General features: G+C 40.0%; 4 protein-coding genes across 5 annotated transcripts; 3 read left to right on the forward strand and 1 right to left on the reverse strand.

The window, feature by feature from the left end:
* Positions 1 to 38: 38 nt before the first annotated feature.
* Positions 39 to 6,761, forward strand: LOC117298273 (WD repeat-containing protein 73-like). 2 transcript variants are annotated; one of them, XM_033781422.1, is made up of 7 exons: positions 39 to 201; positions 1,642 to 1,709; positions 2,136 to 2,328; positions 4,755 to 4,984; positions 5,340 to 5,809; positions 6,256 to 6,292; positions 6,447 to 6,761. In XM_033781422.1, exons 1-7 carry the CDS (start codon positions 149 to 151, stop codon positions 6,674 to 6,676), a joined length of 1,281 nt encoding a protein of 426 aa, XP_033637313.1. In that variant the 5' UTR covers positions 39 to 148; the 3' UTR covers positions 6,677 to 6,761. The 2 variants fall into 2 exon arrangements, with proteins under 2 accessions (XP_033637313.1, XP_033637314.1); XM_033781423.1 differs by lacking the exon at positions 39 to 201 and adding an exon at positions 927 to 1,012.
* Positions 6,762 to 11,372: 4,611 nt separating this feature from the next.
* Positions 11,373 to 11,966, forward strand: LOC117298624 (testis-specific serine/threonine-protein kinase 6-like). The gene has a single exon (XM_033781943.1). The coding sequence runs from the start codon at positions 11,373 to 11,375 to the stop codon at positions 11,964 to 11,966; it is 594 nt and encodes a 197-aa protein (XP_033637834.1).
* Positions 11,967 to 12,487: 521 nt separating this feature from the next.
* On the forward strand, positions 12,488 to 14,944 carry LOC117298989 (ankyrin repeat domain-containing protein 39-like). The gene is made up of 4 exons (XM_033782390.1): positions 12,488 to 12,592; positions 13,321 to 13,526; positions 13,955 to 14,161; positions 14,786 to 14,944. Exons 2-4 carry the CDS (start codon positions 13,332 to 13,334, stop codon positions 14,933 to 14,935), a joined length of 552 nt encoding a protein of 183 aa, XP_033638281.1. The 5' UTR covers positions 12,488 to 12,592; positions 13,321 to 13,331; the 3' UTR covers positions 14,936 to 14,944.
* Positions 14,945 to 15,203: 259 nt separating this feature from the next.
* LOC117298990 (serine/threonine-protein phosphatase 6 regulatory ankyrin repeat subunit B-like) lies at positions 15,204 to 18,216 on the reverse strand. The gene is made up of 4 exons (XM_033782391.1): positions 18,009 to 18,216; positions 17,459 to 17,583; positions 16,757 to 16,909; positions 15,204 to 16,108 (listed from the first exon to the last, which is right to left on the reverse strand). The coding sequence occupies exons 1-4, from the start codon at positions 18,153 to 18,155 to the stop codon at positions 15,226 to 15,228; spliced, it is 1,308 nt and encodes a 435-aa protein (XP_033638282.1). The 5' UTR covers positions 18,156 to 18,216; the 3' UTR covers positions 15,204 to 15,225.
* Between the last annotated feature and the right edge of the window lie 1,941 nt (positions 18,217 to 20,157).

Raw genomic sequence — 20,157 nt, forward strand, 5'->3', positions numbered from 1 at the left:
ACGCAAGCGCACTAGACGACCGCACACAAAAGCTGCACACAAAAAAGAGCAGACGACATTTTCTGTCAGAGGAGCGAACGCAATCTCATTTCGCTGAAATTTGCTCAATATTTTGGAATCTGTTTGCCCCACAGAATTTTATGAGATCATGGCTGACGACGAGGAACTTCTAGACGACTGGTTTATAACATCTTTGAAGTCGTAAGTATTTACCGAAAATAATTGAAATGCCAACTCGCCAACCAAATTGAAATTGCAATACAATTTAAAAATAAGTAGGCCCTAGCCTAGCCTTGCTCAAGGCAGTCGCACTATTCGCTCCGAAAAGACGCCGCTGTAAACCCACCCGTATACCCTGTGCGTGGTGCATGCGATCACACCGCATGACCCACCCGTATACACACTGTCACATCGTACGACCACTGTGCACATAAGTCATCCGCACTCGTACCACTAACCGCATGCGGAGGCCGTTAGGCCGACAGCCTTGTCGGGTCTGTAACTTCTGGGTTTAATGTGTTGTATTGAAAAATTTCCACAAGTGGAAAAAAATGGGGGGGGGGGGCTCTCGGATATGCTAGTATGCAGTCCATCAATATGTATATCTTTCGTCAGACCTATCAGAGTCAGACAACACAGGATGTGAGGCAAATGAATTATTCATTTTGACTTCCAATCATGCACTTCCCTTATCACGAACTTCGGACCCTGTCATGCGTCCATAGTGGTGGTGTGTGATGTAAACATGTCTCGTCTGTCGCGGGCATTATGGTAATGAGCTGACCGTGGGAACTCTTCGCTTATTATAGTAATGAGGTCAGTGGCTTCAACACAGACCCTACAAGGCTGTCGGCCTGACGGCCTCCGCATGCGGATAGTGTACGGGGGCATCGTGTCGTGCGATGTTACGCACAGTGAATACGGGTGGGTTTTTAAACAGCGGCGGTCTTTTTTCGGAGTGAATAATTCGACTGGCTTGAGCAAGGCTAGCCCTAGCCCCACTAAAAAAAAGGTGCAAATCCACTTGATTGATGTTCCATGTTGTTTAAAGTTGTTAATAACTTAAATTTAATGAGGCGTTAGTTTTAAATGACGGTATAAAAAAATAGCAGATATTTAAAGTGGGCTATATTTTACAACACAACAGTTCTGTGTAGTAGAGTAGACAACGAAATTCGCACTGAGTTGAGTCGTGTTCAACTCACTTGCGAATAACGCTGCGAAAGGAGGGGTGTGACATAGAATTCATGTCAAATTCGCTTCCCATTCGCAGGAAGCATGAACCGGGCTTAACACAACTTCTATAGCTGGATCCAGGATTTGACATTTGGGTTGTTATGGTTGGTGTGTGTTTGAAACTTGAAAGTTCTTTCCAGGTAGAAAAATGCGTTTTTATGTAAGAAATTTGGTTTGTATTTTCCTTGGTCGTTTCTCCTAAAACTATGATTGATGAGGTTCGTTCTGCTATAATCATCTCCAGACTCCACGACAGTGGAACGATGATCCTAATGCGGCCACTTCACTTGGTTTTGACTGAATCAAACAAGTTCTACATTGTATTTATTTAAAATAAAATTTGACATTAATCTGAGCTATTTTTAATTTTATTGTTCTGTAATGCGTCCCATTTCTCACAAACAGCTATCGTCATCTTCATATGTTTGATTTGCCAAAACCAACTTGTGTAATTGAGTGGATTGACAACAATTGTAAGTTTGACTTTGAAAACCAGTAACATTCACATTCACATTTTGATTAAATCTAATCGCCATGCCAACCCGATCATAACAAAAAGTGTCATATATTCAAGTTGAAAAATTATCATTTTTATTTAACTTATGGGTTGTATTTAAAACCTTTCTTTCAATGAAGGCACTCTTTAAATCTTAACAAATCCCTCCATTTCCCTTGGTGAGAAAAGCAATGGTTATGAAAGCAAGGTTTTAGCCAAAATGTACAAACAAGGGTGTCGAAATTTGCTGGAAATTTAAAAACTTAGTGTTCAAATTGTTCACTTACAGTTCATTTGTAATATGTGCCCCTCCCCCTTCTCCTTCCCCAAATTGGGATAACACACTGTGAAACATTGAGGTGCAGAATGGTGTTAAAACTTATTTTAAATATTTTTCTTTGAGGCATTTGTGTTGCTGGATGTGAACCCAATGCCAATAATGAGATTCTAGAGCTGAGCATCCCCGCTAAGCTGATGCAACAGGAAGGAACGACTGCGGCTGGGCTGACTAAAGACAGAGACTTCAAGATGAAGAGTGGTGGGTTCAGTGGTCAACCTGTCCACTGTATGAAATACCTGCAAGGTTCCTCAAGAAGGTTGGTGTAACTGGGCGCGCAGGCCTTGAGCTTAAAGGCACTGGACACCTTTGGTAATTGCCAAAGACTAGTCTTCTCACTTGGTGTATCTCAACATATGCATAAAATGAACCTGTGAAAATTTGAATTGAATTGGTCGTTGAAGTTGCGAGATAACAATGGAAGAAAAAACACCCTTGTCCCACAAGTTGTGTGGTTTCAGATGCCTTGAACTCAAGACCTCAGCTGATATCTCAAATTCAACTCAAATATTTTAGTGAGGATTCTTAAAAACTACGTTACTTCAGAGAGGGAGTGGCATTTCTCACAACAGCTCCACATTGCCTTGGATATGGCGATTTGGGCTGTAAAAATAGTTGAATGGAAAGATGAATTTTAAAGTAGAATATAATGATTCACACAACCCTGCTCAAAATTGGGAGGTTTCCTTTTACTTTGTGAACTAACACAGTCCGGCGTTTTGTAGAACCAACTTGTTGACTCCACAAAATGGCGGACTGACATGTTTCACAAAGAAAAATCAAACAAATTTTAGGCATATTTGTGTGGATCGCTTATGTTCATTTTTTAAAGCTAAATGCTACAAAGATGCAGGTTGTGCTTAAAAATGTACTTAAGGTGGTTTTGTAAAACTGTAATTTGAGAGCTTACCGACAAAAAGTCTTGCTCCACAAAATGTGCCGTTTAAAAAACAACTTGTTTGTCCTCTGTCCACCTTCCTGAAGTAATCCAGACAAACAGAAGTAATTGAGCCCTAGATCTGGCAAACCAAGGTGACTCCAAAGGTTTAATTACCACACGTTTGGTTAAAGTGTACCTTTATCGGAGCCTTTCGACCTACAATGTAGGTGGTGTTTACTCAAATCACACATCCTGTACTAAAGAGGGGAAAATATATTTACTTAGGCAAGGTCAAAGCTTATATAGCACATGTCTGTGTTACATGTAACTGATGTTGGTGATAAGTTTCTAAAGACTTCGGGAGTGTGTTACAAAGTGTACAAAGTGCAGTTTTTCCCCATTGACTACCTGTTGGGTACTTACATATTGTTTGTATGGTCCACTCTTGAATTTTAATTTAAGGCTAGTTCTGGCAGATTGTTTAAAGGTTTTTCTCTGTGGGACTGATTAGTTGAGTGGTTACTTGGCTAGTTAACTGTTTTTGATTGGTTGATTTAAAGTTGCTGGTTGACCAGTACTCAGGTTAATTTGTTGACTGCTGATTTGTTGCTGTTTGATTTGTTAATTATTTCATAGGATGATTGGTCGGTTGATTGGTTGACTGATTGTTTTATTGATTGGCTGGTTATCTGCTTGGTTGATTGAGTTACTGCTTAGTTAATATGTTGACTGGTTTGTTGCTGGTGCATTGGTTGAGTGCTTTACTGGTTGACTGATTTGCAGATTAGTGTTTGGCTGGTAAATGATTTGATTAATTGACTGGCTGGGTGTTGGGGGTTGGTCAACTGGTTGGTTTGTTGGTTGGTTGGTTGGTTGGTTGGTTGGTTGGTTGGTTGGTTGGTTGGTTGACTGGTTGATTTGTATAGTCTTGTACTAGTTGGCCAAAACTGTACTATGAAATGATTACTCAACAAGTATTAGAACAAACACTGACTACTGAATTGGGCTGAAACTGCTCGCTCTCTAGATTTTGTATAAATTCCTTTATAACTTCACACTAGCGGTCTTGGACATGTTGGAGCCAGACACAAGTGTTAAGTAAATTATATAATATTGTGAAACTAGACAAAGGGGCAAACTCTACTGCTGATAAATGTTTGTGTTTATTCAGTTTATTGTCTAGTAAAAGTAGACTAGACGTAGCAAGTGTGATATTTATTTACGCTCAGACATCTTTCTGAATAAATACTGATAACGATAATTTTGTTATCAGGTAACTAATCGAGGAATGATTCAGTCAGTCTCCGAGTCTGAACCTGGAATTACACGGTGGCCAAGATTTTCCAAAAGAAACGCCCTTTGCAAAATGAAAATGGCCTCGCCCTCTCGAAGATAAAATTTCTGAACCTGCAAATGTCCCCATCCCTTAAAACAGCAATTTGAAATGTCTTGAAGAAGGTTTCAAGATCAAAAAAGCAACTACTTCCAGACTTGTACAGGCCTTGAACTTGAAGGCGCTATTAAGCAATTCACCTCAGGTAAGGGGGCACTTCTGTGAGAAAAAAGTAAATTTGTACTGAAACCTTGCAAAGGGCACCACAGCAAAAGCACAGGGCACCACGACAATAATTGTGGGTGCCTTGGGTTAATTCAAGGCCTGCTTGAGAGTGAGTCCAAGATAATAATATCATTTAGAAATGATTCACATTAAATTTCATGTCAATCGATTAGGCCTAAAGTTGTTGTGTCGATTTGTAGATTTTGTATTTCAGCTGTGGCCTCTTTTTTCCACATTCAATATTCAGACTGGTTGTTACTGGTAGTCACCTGAGCACTGATCTCGATGTATGGCAACTTGGAACAGAGACCACTGATGTTGTGAAGAAACTTTCATCCTTGCCGGGGTCAGGGGTGGAAAGGTCAGGGGTAAAGGTCATAGATCAAAGGCCGGGTTGTCAAGGTCAGGTCGCTTTCGGCTCCACCTTGTCCGACGTGCAGATTGTGGATGTGGAAACAAGTAAAGTCGTCAGGACAAGTAAGTTTTGAATGGTCTTTCTAGTCTTTTCAAATGAACTCAATTAATTTCATAAACCTTCCCTAACCACCGACTCAGATTTGACTTAGGGACTTTGTCAAAATAGTCGTGGACAAACAGGACAAGGTTTTATTCTCGCCATTATATCAACTTGTTTTGTATTTTATAAGCAGCTGTATGAAATTGACCTGTCCAGGTTTTAAGTGGTATTGCATAAGGTAAATTTCAACTCGGGTCTTCTTTGCTATGCAAGCTTAATTAATTAAGACAGCTGGCAAAAGTTTCCTGTGCAAAGTATTATGTCTGTCTGTAACATTAACCAATAATTTGTTATTTTTTATGATTCACTTTACAGAACTTGGAAGTGCATCTTACAATGTTGAAATTCAGTTCTTGGATGATGATAACTTAGTGATGTGCAATACTACAAGTGGACACATAAATACTCATGACCTGAGAGCAACTTCCAGCCAATCAGAAACTCCCAGCCAATATGCAAATGAGACAGCTTCCTCTAAAATAAGAGGCAATATTGACCAGTCAAGTGAAGGCTTAGACACTCTGTCACCTGAAAGGACGAATGAGAATGTTTCTAACAAAGAAGAGATATCGTGGACCTTTGACCTCAGCTGTTCATCAGATATCCCAAATGAGGGCGATACTAAGAAGCGTAAAATGGATTTCACTACGGCAACCATTGCTCGGCTTTCCACAAACAATGAAGTCATTGTAAATGACTTGAGAAATCTCGCAAAACCTCTTCATACTGTGAGATTAGATGATAGCAAGAAACGGCATCCATCGACAGAATCTTTGGCTGTAAAGGTAGGTAGACTAATGGAAACAATTATTGTATCTGATATCTTCACTCTAGATATTAAACAAATTGTCCTCGACTGTCTAAATTATCATGAGACCCCATTTTCCTAGCTCTGCTTTCCACTGAATTATGTGCTTACGATCACCATTCTTCGCTTACAGGGTAAGTGCTGAATTTTGCACTAGTCGTGTAAGCCAAGTATGCCTAGTAACACTGGGAATACGTACATTCACACGGAAACATTCCTTGATAACCTAACAGAAGTGCTGAATTCTCTGCTTCCATAGGCGCAGATTCTTTGCTTACAGTAAGCAGTGCCATGAAATTGGGCCAATGGGGTGGTTTTTTTATCAGACAACTCACTTCCTTATTGTCCAAGGCTTGTGAAATTATCTAAAAGGATTTGCTAATTTGTTGTGTGAATTTTATTTTTGTTTTCTTTGTTGTGCAGTGGAGCCCAACCACCAAACACATGATCTCTGTGTCAGGTAAGCCTTTTTTCTTCTTCATTGTGTGTTTTTACTCTATGGTATTTAATGAACAATTTGTTTACTGATTTAATGGTTTATTTTGTTGTGAATTGCTGTACAGCAGTTTGAGAAAAATAAACTATTATCATTATTATGAATATTCATTGGATAGGACTGGATGAATGTGTAGACATCTATGACATCACATCATGGCAACAATCTTCAACTTCTCCACCAATCAGTAAGCCCATATTCAGGCATGAGGGTCACATGTTTGCAGAGTCAGCCAATCAGCAGACAAGGATACTATGTCATACTTGGCATCCATGGAAACCACAGGTGATGATGTCATCAGGTAATGATGGTTCTCTACATGCTTGGGATTGGTCGACAGTTTCATAAAAATGGTGTTAGCAATGGGAGACTTTCTGGGACGATAGAGGGCAGCAGACTTACCGGGTAAATCCATTGTTCTCAAAATTATGCGCATGTTCAGAACTACGTAAACAATGGAAATTTACCCGGTAAGTCTGCTGCCACCTAGCAGTGGAAAGTCTCCCATTTAAAGCTACTTATACATTTAATATCAAGTTTTTTTGTGGCACATACAAAAGCTGACACGTTGAAAGTGCCATTTTTATGTCTCACAATGACCCCTAATGTAAGAGTACACCTATGGCCTCGTCTCCTGAGTGCTAAGACGACATCTGTGGCGGTGACAGTTTATTGCTTGGAGATCTTGCAGTACGCTACAGCATCCAGGATGACATTCTCGAGAAATTGAAATAATTTAAAACTGCTCATAAATATAACATTAAATTTATGTGCCACATACTAAAAGCCAACACCTTGAAAATAGCCCTTCTTTGTCTCAACCTACCCCTTAAATAAAGAGTTATAGAAAACCAAGTTTTCCTAGCCTCAAATCTTAGCTGGGATAAGTGTTATTTCCCCCACACTTTTGGTTGTTATTATTATAATTTTTGCTCTGTTGTTTGAGTTTGCCATTTTCAGTTGGTTTGCTTGTTATGTTTTTTAGTTTCTTTAAAAGAAAGTTCTTTTTTGTTGAAGTTAGGAGTTGGTTTGTATTTGGAATCGCTAAAACAATACTAATGGTTTGTTCTTTAACTAAAGGTATTGTCATAGATTTGCTTAAGGAATGCTGACTTATAGCCAAACTTATCATTGAAGATATAGTTAAAGTCACCTGTGAAAATTTAAGTTGAGAAAACGGCAGCAAACTTTCCACTTTATTTTCAACAAGAAAGTTAAATCCATCCACTTTCTGCCTCTCTGGCCCTATGGAGGGCAGCAGTCAAGCTGCCACCACAACAATGTGTAAGAGTCCCCTATACAGGCAATCTTTGGAATTTCATCTTATCAACGAGGGCATTTCAGATGAAATAATTTCACCAAGTATGACCTTGCCTTAGAATGTTTCTTTTATATTGACTTACATCATTCGTACTAATCTAACAGGTTTCATAGTTTTAATATGTATTTTTGTTATTAACGTCATGCCTATAACGTTCTTTATAAAAAAAGATCACATTGAATTTGAATTACATTGAGTTATGTTTTTGTTGATATTTCAGTTGATTTTATTTTTGTTCCTAATTATCTAAGCTCCCCCGACTTTTCCGGACGAGCGAAAGGTACAATTTTATTAACTACCACACCATACCAAAAATATTTTTGAAAACCCCCTTAAAGGCAGTGTACACTATTGGTAATAACTCAAAATAATCATTAGCATTAAACCTCACTTGGTAAAGAGTAATGGGGAGAGGTTGGCAGTATAAAACATTGTGAGAAACGGCTCCCTCTGAAGTGGAGTAGTTTTTGAGATAGAAGTAATTTTCCACGAATTTGATTTCGAGACCTCAAGTTTAGAACTTGAGGTCTCGAAATCAACCATCTAAACGCACACAACTTCGTGTGACTAGGGTGTTTTCTTCTTTCAATATTATCTCGCAACTTTGATGTCCGATTGAGCTCAAATTTTCACAGGTTTATTATTTTATGCATATGTTGAGATACACCAACTGTGAAGGCTAGTCTTTGACAGTTACCAATAGTGTCCACTTAAAACACCATACAACATTTTGTTTTAAACTCTGGATCCTGCCCCCCCCCCCTTTATGGAATGATCCATTCCTGGATATCAAGGATTTGACTCCCTGGGGGGGGGGGGGGGGGTTTGTTACCTTAATTAGTCGATGTAATTTTTTTCGTCACTCAGTTACGGGTTATTGAACCCCCCACACTGCCAATCTTGATTTTGAAAAGGAAGGTCACTACTGCAGAGGAGAGTGACTTGGCCATCAGAGTAAAATAACTTCAAGTCATCTGAAGTTACTTGAGGAAAGTAATACAATAGCTGTGCGCAGATGCGACTCCGTAATATGATTCCCTCAGAAGCTGTAAGCGTATTTAAACCAGAATCAATCCCCTATGTGTTCTTGGAAATAATTATTTACACTTGTCAATTAGTGCGTGAAATAGACCTTGGCATAACGGCTCAACGCAAAAAAAAAAAAAAATTTTGAGAAGAGCAAGTACAGAGAAGCTGTTTTGCCATTTAAAAAAAAAACGGGACAAACGTCTACAAAGAGGTCGAGCCGAGTAAGCACACTGAGTTATATATCCACATTTCATACAATCATGCCTTTGAAACTTTGAAATTGGATTAAAGCACTTGGGAAAGTAGCCCTTCGTATTATAGGGGCATACTACTCCACTGGTTTAAACGTTGTCCCTGACATGTTTAAAACAAACATGGTTTCCAGTGATTATTTTCTCATTGACTCCCTCAGTGAAAGCTTTGGTTATAAATAGACCGAGTTGTTTGCCAAGAGAAGAGAAGTAACTAACCGTAGAGTATAAACATTTGCTCCCGCATTGTTAAAACGTACTTCACTTTCTATTGTCGTCGGCCGAACAAACAATTCGCAGCGTATCTTTGCTCTGAGATTTGTACCGGTATTGTTGCATTCCATACGGCAGAGACCGATCAGAGATGGATCAATCGGTGTCGAGACCAAATTATTAACTGTCATTTGATTTAGGATTGATGGCGTTTATGGCTCGTTTACAGTGTTTTATTATCCGATTTGATCGTTTTATTGCTCAGAGTCAGAGATATTTAAGTTGGTATCTGCGTGGATTCATTTCCTCCATAGATAGTGCGAAGTGTTTTGTGATACCATGTCTATAGATACGATGCACCCCGCACGTCTGCCAAACCGACGGTCTTTCCTCCATGGACTGAACTTGATGACGAAACTTCAGGTTCACCAATAAGAACCGATCACTATAGGATGTTGACAGGAATTGTCAAAACATAATGTTGTTATGAGAAAGGGAGAACTACCTTTGGCGGGAGCTTGATCTGTCGGGAAATGACACCTGTTTAGGTTGCTGCATGCAGGTTCAAACTTCTTGCACAAGCAGAGCCGTCCCCTCAACGTTGTCTATGTTTGAATATAGGCAGGACTTGGAAATAACCATACATCATCAAAAATATATTTTCCATGATGTCTTGAAGAAGGCCTACACAAAGACAGTCTGATGCATGTTGACAGAATTGTCTTCCTGGCCACAACAACGGCAAGTTGACTTCTTGCGTCTCCCACCGAGAAAACAAAAGGGACAAACATACGCGCGTGTATGGACGCGCTTTTGTACTCTACCTCGAACGCGACTTTACAGAAAGTGTTTTTTTAAGGATATTCCACGCTGATCCATTACTTCTTCTGTGTTGTGGTGTTGAGGAAATTCTACGCGTAATCCAACATCAAGACTGATGATTTGCGTAAGTAATACTACGTGTTTGCTTGAATTTAGAAAAATGTTAAACAGTATAGTATTCTGACCAATATTCAAACTCAATTTCATAGAGCTGCTCCTCAACGTCAAACAAACGAAAAGTAGCTAAGCACAACAATTATGCCAACAAGAACTGGGTTTCCTGCCAAAGTAATGTCACAATCATGTACAACTTGTGACTGGTATCCTGCTCATTTCTGCTAAGCAGAATGTTGTTTAGTAAGAAATTTGGCCGTCATTATGCTGATTTTAATCATAATTAATAAATTGTCGATGTTTTTACTTTCCGTTTTCTTCACATCAGCAAATTGTTTAAAGTATTTGCTTAGGTGGGCGGGGGTGGGGCGTGAAAATGCCTTTTTGCCAATAATATATTCTTTTAAACTCTTGATGATCACTACGTGTATGGTGGCAGATTGAGAAAGTATTTCCCATGCGTCTTGATAAAGCACATCAAAAACCTCATCCGATCCTATTATCAGATTTGGTGTCGAGATTTTACATTTTTCCTTAATGTGGGCGTACCTTCTGGTACTCAAGGTTCCCACTCCATGTGTGTGGATTTATTTCAACTTAATCCTTTAATGGCTATACTTAATCTGATTTTCTACTTTAAACGGATTAATGACAATACTACGGGATACGTTTAGGGGATGAAGAGGCATTATGGTTCATTGTAATACGATTAGACTGATATCGTTGGTTAAATTTTGACCCAAAAGGTAAAACCGAAATACATGATGGTATAACGTTGTTTGTATTGGGCCTTCTCCTGAAGAAGATTAGACCATAACGTTGAGTTTTCAACTAATACCGGTTGTTTCAGAACAAACACTACTCAAAATCGATGTACACATGATGCTACCTCAAAGCTCCCATCATGCAAAGTTTCAAACCTATACTCATTATGGGCCTTCTTTTGATGGAGACAGAAGGAACTTCCATATTTCCATTATTCACTTCTTTTAAATTTTAAATAATTAATATCTGCTTTGACTCATTATACAGGATGGGACATACACCAACAAGCGATGACTACGATGTAGACCACAGCAAGGTCCTTGGACGCGGCCGCTTCTCGACCGTCAAACTAGCATACTGCAGACGACAGCAACGTCACGTTGCCGCCAAAATCATCCCAATATCGCGAGATAATGACGACACAATCGCCAACGTCTCGCGAGAGTTCGCTCTTCTCTCCGAACTGGATCACGCAAACATCATCGATGTGTACGATCACTTTTTGGATGGGGACTTTGCATGGATCACCATGGAGCAAGCACAACATGGCGACTTGAGAAAGTTCGTCCACCTCCGCAGACGACTGTCTGAGAAATTGGCGCGAAAGTTCTTCGCTCAGATTCTAGATGGGGTTGCGTACATGCACAGCAGAAATATTGTCCACAGAGATATCAAGTGTGATAATATTCTTGTGACTGGCAGTGAGGAGATTGTAAAGATTTGTGATATGGGTAGTGCTGTCATCGTAAAAGAGCACGAGGAGGATTTGATACCACCGCGTCAGAGTGATCAACCCCACGGGCCCAGCGAGCGATTTTACGGCTCTCCTTCCTACGCCGCACCGGAGGTCCTAGATAGTGTTGTTTATGATTTCAAACCTGCTGATGTCTGGTCAGCGGGTGTGATGTTATTTTTCATGGTGTCTGGTTATCTTCCGTTTGGATGCGATGACGTTGGGAGGATACGAGCGAGAATGAATTCTTCTTTACGGTGGCCGAGGCCCATCAAACAAATCAGTAGACACTGCAGAGATTACACGAGTGCTCTACTGCAGCTCAGGCCAAGTGACAGACTGACCGCTGAAGGTGCTCTTCATGAAATATGGCTGGATAAAAAACACTAAAAAACTTTGTTTTTTGTTAACTATTTTTTGGCAGTTTCAACACTTCTGCCGAAGTGCCGAAAAATGGCAAAAAGAGTCTATTTAATTTACTGCATTATGTTTGCGAGATTGACCTGGACGTAGAATAAAGATGATATACACATTGTATTCTGAATGCGTTTCTGTTGTATTTGTTGTTTTAACCCTCCCCAATCACCCCCCCCCCCCGTACACCTACCCCACCCAAAAATAGAAAGTTATAATAATTATGGAGTTGTTTTCACGATAAAAACGTGACAAGTTTCCATTCAATTTTTCACAGGGATTGGTTTGAAAATCTATCGGAAACAGGAAAGGAAAAGATATGGCTACACTTTAGAATAATAAAGTTTTCGTTTTCACGGGTGATACAGAAAGTTGTTGAGCTGGACTTTCTATTTTTGTGCAAAATAATTGAGATGGGCGTGGCTGCATAATATCTGCACGCAGGCGCTCCAGTGAGAGGGCGCCCTCTTATATCTGTCAAAACAAGATGGCGACGCACATGGAGGCGCAAGTTTTGTAAAATTGTAACTGTTTGTGCATGTCCTTCGGCCAGCTCTTAAGCATTGAGGTACTGTGACTGTGTTGTGGAATTGATGCTTTTGGTGAGTAGATTAATATTGTCGTATTGAACTATTAAATTAAGATTTTGGGGAGGTCGTTAGACTTGTTTCCTTGGTTTGTGCAGCACTTCTTTTTATTTTTTTTGCGGTAGGTTGGCACAACAAACGCACAGTATGACTATGGCATGGGTAGGCCTATGTCATGAGTATCTTAAGTTATTTCATATCGAATGAAAAAGGGGTGGCGTGATACGGAATGTTATCCGATTTGATGGTAAGAAATTTGTTTTGTCAAAAGTTTTGTTTGATAAAGTTGAGAAGTGGTGACGCTTATTTGCTCACCACAGACGGAGGGTGTTCAACCTATTTACTAGATATTAGATAATGTACAGTGGTACGCAGGCTAGCGTTGCGCCCTGTAGTAAGTATTTTAATGAGGTATACTCTTTACAACATATTATTCAGGGTTTAGTTCTGATCATCACAACTACATCATACATGTAAAAGTTAGGATCACTACCTTCTGCCACCACTTTTTCACTCATTTTCCCAACGATGGATATCTCATTGACGTAAATTAGAAGATACTATATTTTCCCTATATTATTATTTCATACTGAATGAAAAAGTGACGGCGTGGTATGGAAACTTTTCCAAAAAATATTAAATTTTGTGTTTGATACTTACATTTTTGGTTATGTTTTACTCTCAGCTTGTTTAAAAAGATTTTTTTGTACCATTTCTAAATGAACTTATTATAACACTTTTAGATTGAGGCATTATGACCACACCCAAAGATGACCACCACTGTTGTGACCACTCCCAGTCATCGTCCGTCACGCAAACTCTGGATGAGCTTGCCTTTGAGCGAGGTGTCTGGTCAGCTGCACTGAACGGGGAAACAGCAAAAGTTATCAAGTTTATTGAAGGGGGAGGTGATCCTGATACAGTCGACAACGCTGGCTACACGGCCCTAGTAAGTAGTTGACCATTACACCTGAGCCCAATTCCATAAAGCTGTTTAGCAGAAAATTCTGCTTAGCAAATGTCTTTGCTATGCAAGGAATGACGGAGGTATCAGTCCCAGCAATGATTACTGTACAGTGTTCTGGTTGGTAACCAAGCTTAAAGGCTTTTGAAATTGGTCCCTGGGCCCAATTTTATCATAAATATTGCTTAGCAATTTAGTTTTGCTGAGCAAAAAATGAGTTGGGTGCAATGTTGAATCATCATGAAGTAGGGTCCCATTTTTGTAACAGCATGACTGTGGATTTCGTTTTTTTATTCAGTTTGTTGGCTTTTGAAAGCCTAACTTTTGTGTTACGCTAGAATGTTTTATGTGGATGATGTTAAAGGGTCTGACAGGAGAAGGTTTAATAAAGTGTTTATGTTTTACTTTTACAGCATTATTCTAGCAGAAATGGCCATGTAGAAGTCGTCAGTGTGCTTCTTCAAAATCGAGCTAATCCAAATTGTACAACACGATCAGGGGGCGTAACACCGCTACATAGAGCAGCCTACAGTGGGCACACAGATATTGTGAAGCTGCTGTTGAAAGCAAAGGCATCACCCCTTCTGTGTGATGAGGATGCCAAATCACCTCTTCACAAGGCAAGTGAAGCTAACATTGGATTCTGAAACTAGGGTTTGCATTACAGTTTTCGAATTTAATTAAAATTAGTGCTTATTAAGTGCTTTTGAAAGCAGAACAATCAGCTCTTCACTTAAGCACATTATTCACAGCTTAGCAAGAAATTTGTGCATTGTTTACTTTATGGTTAAATACTAAGCATTATTCACTTACATAGCTGTTACAGAAACTCTATGCTTACCCTATATGCGGAAAAGGGTGATTTTCAGTGCAGAATTTTGCGGCAAGCAGATTGGGTGTGTAAACATTAACAACTTTGGCACAGTTGCTTTATTTTTGCTATGATGCGTGGTGCTCATTGTATCGTTTTAAAAAATTTGTCAATAATTTTACATTATTGTTGTTGCTGTTAAATATTTCTGGTATTGAAACTAAGGATGACTCATAAAGTGAACTTACTCATGATAGCTTCCAAGCCTGAGGAAACAGGCGATTGCTACAAATGTATGTGAAACAGAAAAACAGGGGTTAACGTACCCTTCCACGATAAGTGTTGTGGGGCATTGTACCACACAAATAATCTTCAACCCTAAATGATACATGACTAAGAATTTACTTTTTGTGTCATTTCTTATCTTTCTTAGAGTGCTGAGAGAGGCCATATGGAAATTTGTAAGCTCTTGGTGGCAGCAGACAGAACACTTGTCACGTTAAAGGACAAAAGAGGTAAATTGCCCGTTGATTATGTCATGGAGTCAAATGTCTCCCTGAAGACTCTCCTTCAAGAAAGTTGACAGTAGTTTGGAAAGATTTCATTTAGATTTATTATGATAAAGGAACTCAAACAACTGTCATCGTGTCCAGATTTTGGAAAACTCATCATTGAAACAGTTGAAATGAACTGAGAAAGATGTATTTCCTCAATGTGAGGTGACAGAATGAGGAATAAAGTTGGGTGTCACCCCTTGCTCCATGGCAATCCAAGTTGTTGATGTACATGTAATCTTGATGGTTTGTTAATGACTTCTGACGATATTTAGAACAAACTTTAGCAGAAAAATACCCATTACTCGACTTAACTATTTTAGTTTTTAGCTCGTAAAATCAGTCCAGGGGCCTTCATTGCATTGCGATAGCTGTCACCGCATACGTACGGCTCCAAAAGAGGTGGAAGACCTATGACCTTCACCATGTGTGGGAAATAAACCATGGGTGCAACTCCAACAGCAAGTCGGATAACCTGCCGGCACATGTACTGTAGAGACTGCGGCATGTCATCAACCTCGAACTGTTCACGGAGGGGTTTCAAAGCTTCCGTGTTGAGGATGGAGAGGGTCTGGCCACTGATGTCTCTGATCATTCGGGGTGACCGAGGGGTGCATTCCATCAAGGCCTGGAACCCTGGATAGGATTCGAGGAGTTCCATGGTCAGAGGATGGATTTCAAGAGTGTCTGGTATACTGAATGCAATCAGGTACTCGTACAAGACTGAGTGATGCATTGTGTTGAGGATGGATGGATCGGCTTCGTAGAGGAGAAGCTGATGCACGATGGAGCCCTCAGCCCGCCCACGAGCTGCAAGATGTAACGGTGTATTCCCGTTGATATCCTTAACGTTGGGGTCGGCGCCAGCTGCTAGGAGCATCTGGACACACCTCTCGGCACGTGATGTCGGTAAACCGTTCACTGCGCGGTGTAACGGCGTCTGTCCACGCTGACTGCGCACATTGACCTTGGCCTGGTTCGCAAGGAGACACCTCACAGACTCCACTGCCGCTGATTCGGCTGCCACGCTTAATGCCGTCTTCTCTTCTATATCTTGAGCTTCGATTAAGGCTCCGTACTCCAGTAATATTTCAACACAGGTGTTGAGGTTACACCTAGCGGCGTAGTGGAGAGGGGTTCTGTTTGCTCGCTTCTCGTGGCGGTTTACGGTAGCACCAGATTGGCACAATGCCAATACAAATCTAAGACAGCAAACAATCAACATTGGGAAGAGATTGTGAATACTAATTGATTCCTTGTAATTTTCATTATTAAAATATTTCTGATTAACCTTAGTTGAGGCATGCATGGTGAGGTATCAATGAATATTTGGTTTGCGGTAACACCATATCTACTTGCTGGGTAGGTAATGTTCTTTTGAGAACTTGTCTTGCTATTCTACTGACGCGAAGTACATTTCGGTATTCGGGAGACTACTTAGAAAAGAATTGTCCTGCTTATTATTAACTACTTACTACCTGGGCCCAGTTTCATAAAGCTGCTTTGGCATAAAAGTAGTTAAGCATAACAAAATTATGCTAACCATATTACCAGCCAAACTACCATGTGGCAAGTACAATTTTTTACTGGTATCCTGTTCTTTCTGCTTAGTAGAAAATTGTTCAGCAGTATTTTCTGCGTAAGCAGCTCAATGAAATTGGGCCCTGGGCGGAAGGTAGGAAATCGGCCGGAACTACTACTTTCGCTCAGTTGATTGAGGGAACTTCTTATTATAAACTTCACTGCATGAGTTGCAATTATTGGCTGGTAAAAATTTTTGTTTTTGTTTTGCAAGATTTTATGCTTAACTGCGTAGTTTGCTTTTTATGTTTTTTTATGATTGACCTTACTTTGTAGTATAGGCCTCTCTGCATCTAAGTAACCTTGCTGAGACCAAGACACTGAAGAAGTTCACTCTCATGAGGGCGGCATGTAAAGCCACTGCTCCCTTTTCATCCATGACATCCGGGTCATAACCATAGTCCAGAAGAAGCCTCAAAAACCTAGATTGGAAAAGTTGGGGTCCAACAAGTCATATGTTAGATCCTTGGCCTTTTCTATAGTTTTTTTTTCTTCTAAAATATATATATATTTTTAAACTGTTATGGGTAAGCAGTCAGCATGTTACTGTTATTCATTTCAATATTGTTTCTTGGTAACTTAATTTATGATTTGGGATAAAGTTTATCAATGTGGTTTTTCTTTGCACATTGTGCTTTACAAATCCGGGGGGGGGGGGATCAACCCTCAAATTGGGTCGGAAAAAAATGGAGGTGAAAAAAGTGAGTGCGCAAGCATTGCAGGGGTTGTCGGTTTGAATTCTATCAAGGGCTTGATTTCATTGAGCCGCTTAAGCAGAAAATTATGCTTAACAGTATTCTGCTAAGCAAAAACAAATAGGATACCAGTCACATAATATTGTAGATTTGACATTGTACTTAGCTTGTTCTATTTACTGACTTATGTTTGTTTGATATTAAACCAGAAATGTCGGTGACAAACAAAGTAAATTAGTTTGGATGCAATTACTTTGAAGTGGTGTTGTTATTGACCTGAGAAATGAGCGGTCATGCAATCCGTTTTGACTGACTGCAAACATCAGGTGCAATGGCAGGTCCATGATCCGTAGGTCCCCGGTCTCGCCGTTGCGGCCGCGCTCTATCTGCTGCTGCACAACCTGACAAAAAAATGTACCAATATTTAAGAAATCAGATAAATATGACCATGGCTGAGCATGATTTATTTCCCAACTTTTCAAATAGCTTAACCCACCCACCACGACATTTCTAATAATATAAATATAGTTAAATCAACAAGAAAAGATGAGGTGTGCATCAAAATTTTCATCTCCCACCTATTGAAGCCAAGCCCCTCCCACATGTTGAAACCCAGCTCCTCGCCCACTATTGAAGCCCGAAGCCCATCCCACCTATTGTAGTCCAGCCCACCACTTGAAACCCAACAGGCCCCTCCCAAGTATCGAAGCCCAGTCCCCTCCCACATTGAAGCTCAGTCGCCTCCTACTATAAGCCAAACCCCCACCTATTGAAGCCCATCCTACCACCTATTGAAGACCAGCCCCTCCCACCTATATTCACCCACCTTCATCCACGTGCCTTTCTTGACGAATTTCTTACAGCGCCTGTAGTCCCTCTTCAGGATGCAAGACGAGATGTAACCAATGGGATCGTCCGCTGGGCTAACAGTGGACGGGATTGGTCGGTGAATACGAGTTGAAACTCCACCCATGCCCCGAGTATTTTATGATGTTGATCGTAACACCTAGCCTGTCATCTCTACCGGAGTGTGCTGGTTATAATCAGGTATGTTTTTTTGGCGTCCTTGTTTTTATGGAGATGCTTGTCTTTTGTTGACCTTAAGGTATAGGGTAGGGTCATAGATTGTTTTTGTCAACGTAGTTCTACTAGTAAGCAAAGCAACAAAGACAGATACAATGGAAATCTTCTGTAAAGGTTTTAGCTGAATACACTTGTTGAACATCAAAGAGTTCAAATAATAGATTACAAGGCGATAAACAAAACAAAAGACTACACACACGTTGAGTCAAAGATTGAATAAGTTTGTATAAATGGGTTTGTCACCCGAGAGAAGGACAAGGCCTTCTGTAGTTGAGCAACCAAGACTGCCGGCGAATTACAAATACATGTAAGTAGATAAAAGCAGTTGAGAGGAATGAATTAGTTTCAGTTGCAACAATTTTCAATACAATACATCCAGTTTAGGGAGGTGGCGGAAACGGGTACCAACCGCATCTCTTGCCGCCGCATTCGCGAACGGACAAACAAAATTGTATTTCAGTCGACCCTTTGGAAAGTACGAGAAAAAAAATGCTTGTTTGTTTCTCAGATACCAATATTTTGTGCGTAATTTAAAAAAAAAAACATAGCTAAGTAGGTTTTACAAATTTGATTGATGGAGGTTTGTGGTAACGCCGTGTGAATATTATCTTTTGAGTAGTTTTAGTTCTGAAAAGAATTCTGTGGGTTAGGCCTACATCTACATCTATGATATTTCTTGTCAAAGACGGTTCAGTGTTCAGAATCTAGACAATGAAAAATTTCAGTTTTAGAAGTGGGAGGAAATAAACAATCCACGTTTCGATCAGTTTGTCCTGAATCATCTTGAGGAGAAAGCCATACTTCGGAGAGATTCCTTTCTCAAAAAACTTTAACCAACAGGCCTTAGTATTGGTCATTATATAAAATGTCCAGTATTTAATAATTTAACACCCTACCTGGAAGGTTTTTTCTCCTCATACTTTTTGTGAAAAGCACTCGACAGCTTCCATTATTGATCGACCTTAAAGCCAGCGAGTGAAACTAAGTGACCATGCTATACTGCACTTTAAATCTTTATGAGCGTAATGGCGCTTTGTTTCGCTCTCATATAAATAAATAAAACAACATTATTATACGTTCCTAGAGAAACCATTGTCATAACTCTTGATTACGTGACAATAGACTGAGCAAAGTGTACATCGCGCGCGTGTACGAACAATGGTATCTGCCGCGCGAGCGAGTGTTTCTTTCATGCGTTGTATTACTACGTGGAACTATTTGGTCCAGAAAGTATTCGAACGTTTTGTTCGAATACGCGCGAGCACAGTCAAACGTTGAGTCTGTTACGCACAATAAAAGCTAAACCCAATGGATACGCAAGAATAAACGCATTATGACGAATGTATTTAAGATTGTGACACGTTTAATTCAAACAATGTTTTGCTCAAAAAGGTAAGGAATAACGTAATATTGCACCACAGACAGCATGCATTATAAAATTAAAATAAAAAAATCAAGGGCCCTGGCTTCCTCACGCCGTAATGGCTTTGCGCCTGGCGCTCGCATTGACTCCTAACTCTGCGTCTCATAATGGGTCTGATGACCAGAGTGTTTTGAGCTTCCTGTGGGCATACATGCCTTGGAAAAGAACACCGAAACTTTAGGTCGATTATCGACTAATTAATCATGCTTAATGTAATCCATACCAGATAGGGCATGCTAACCACTTCATTGCCAGTGCGAGAAAAGCTTTTACGAACCGCCCGTTAAAAGCACCGACGATAGAGCGCACTGTTCATTTTTTTTTTACATTTGTTTTTGTTCCCTTGTATAGATGTGTAGCACATAACGCCATTGCAGCAGTTGATTTCGAAACACTAGGATTAATCCTAATTTAGGATAGGTTCACTGCGTCCTAGCATCTTTGGATACGGAACTGAACCCATCCTAAG

This window comes from Asterias rubens, chromosome 13, assembly GCF_902459465.1.
Source record: "Asterias rubens chromosome 13, eAstRub1.3, whole genome shotgun sequence".
NCBI classification, from domain to species: Eukaryota; Metazoa; Echinodermata; class Asteroidea; order Forcipulatida; family Asteriidae; genus Asterias; species Asterias rubens.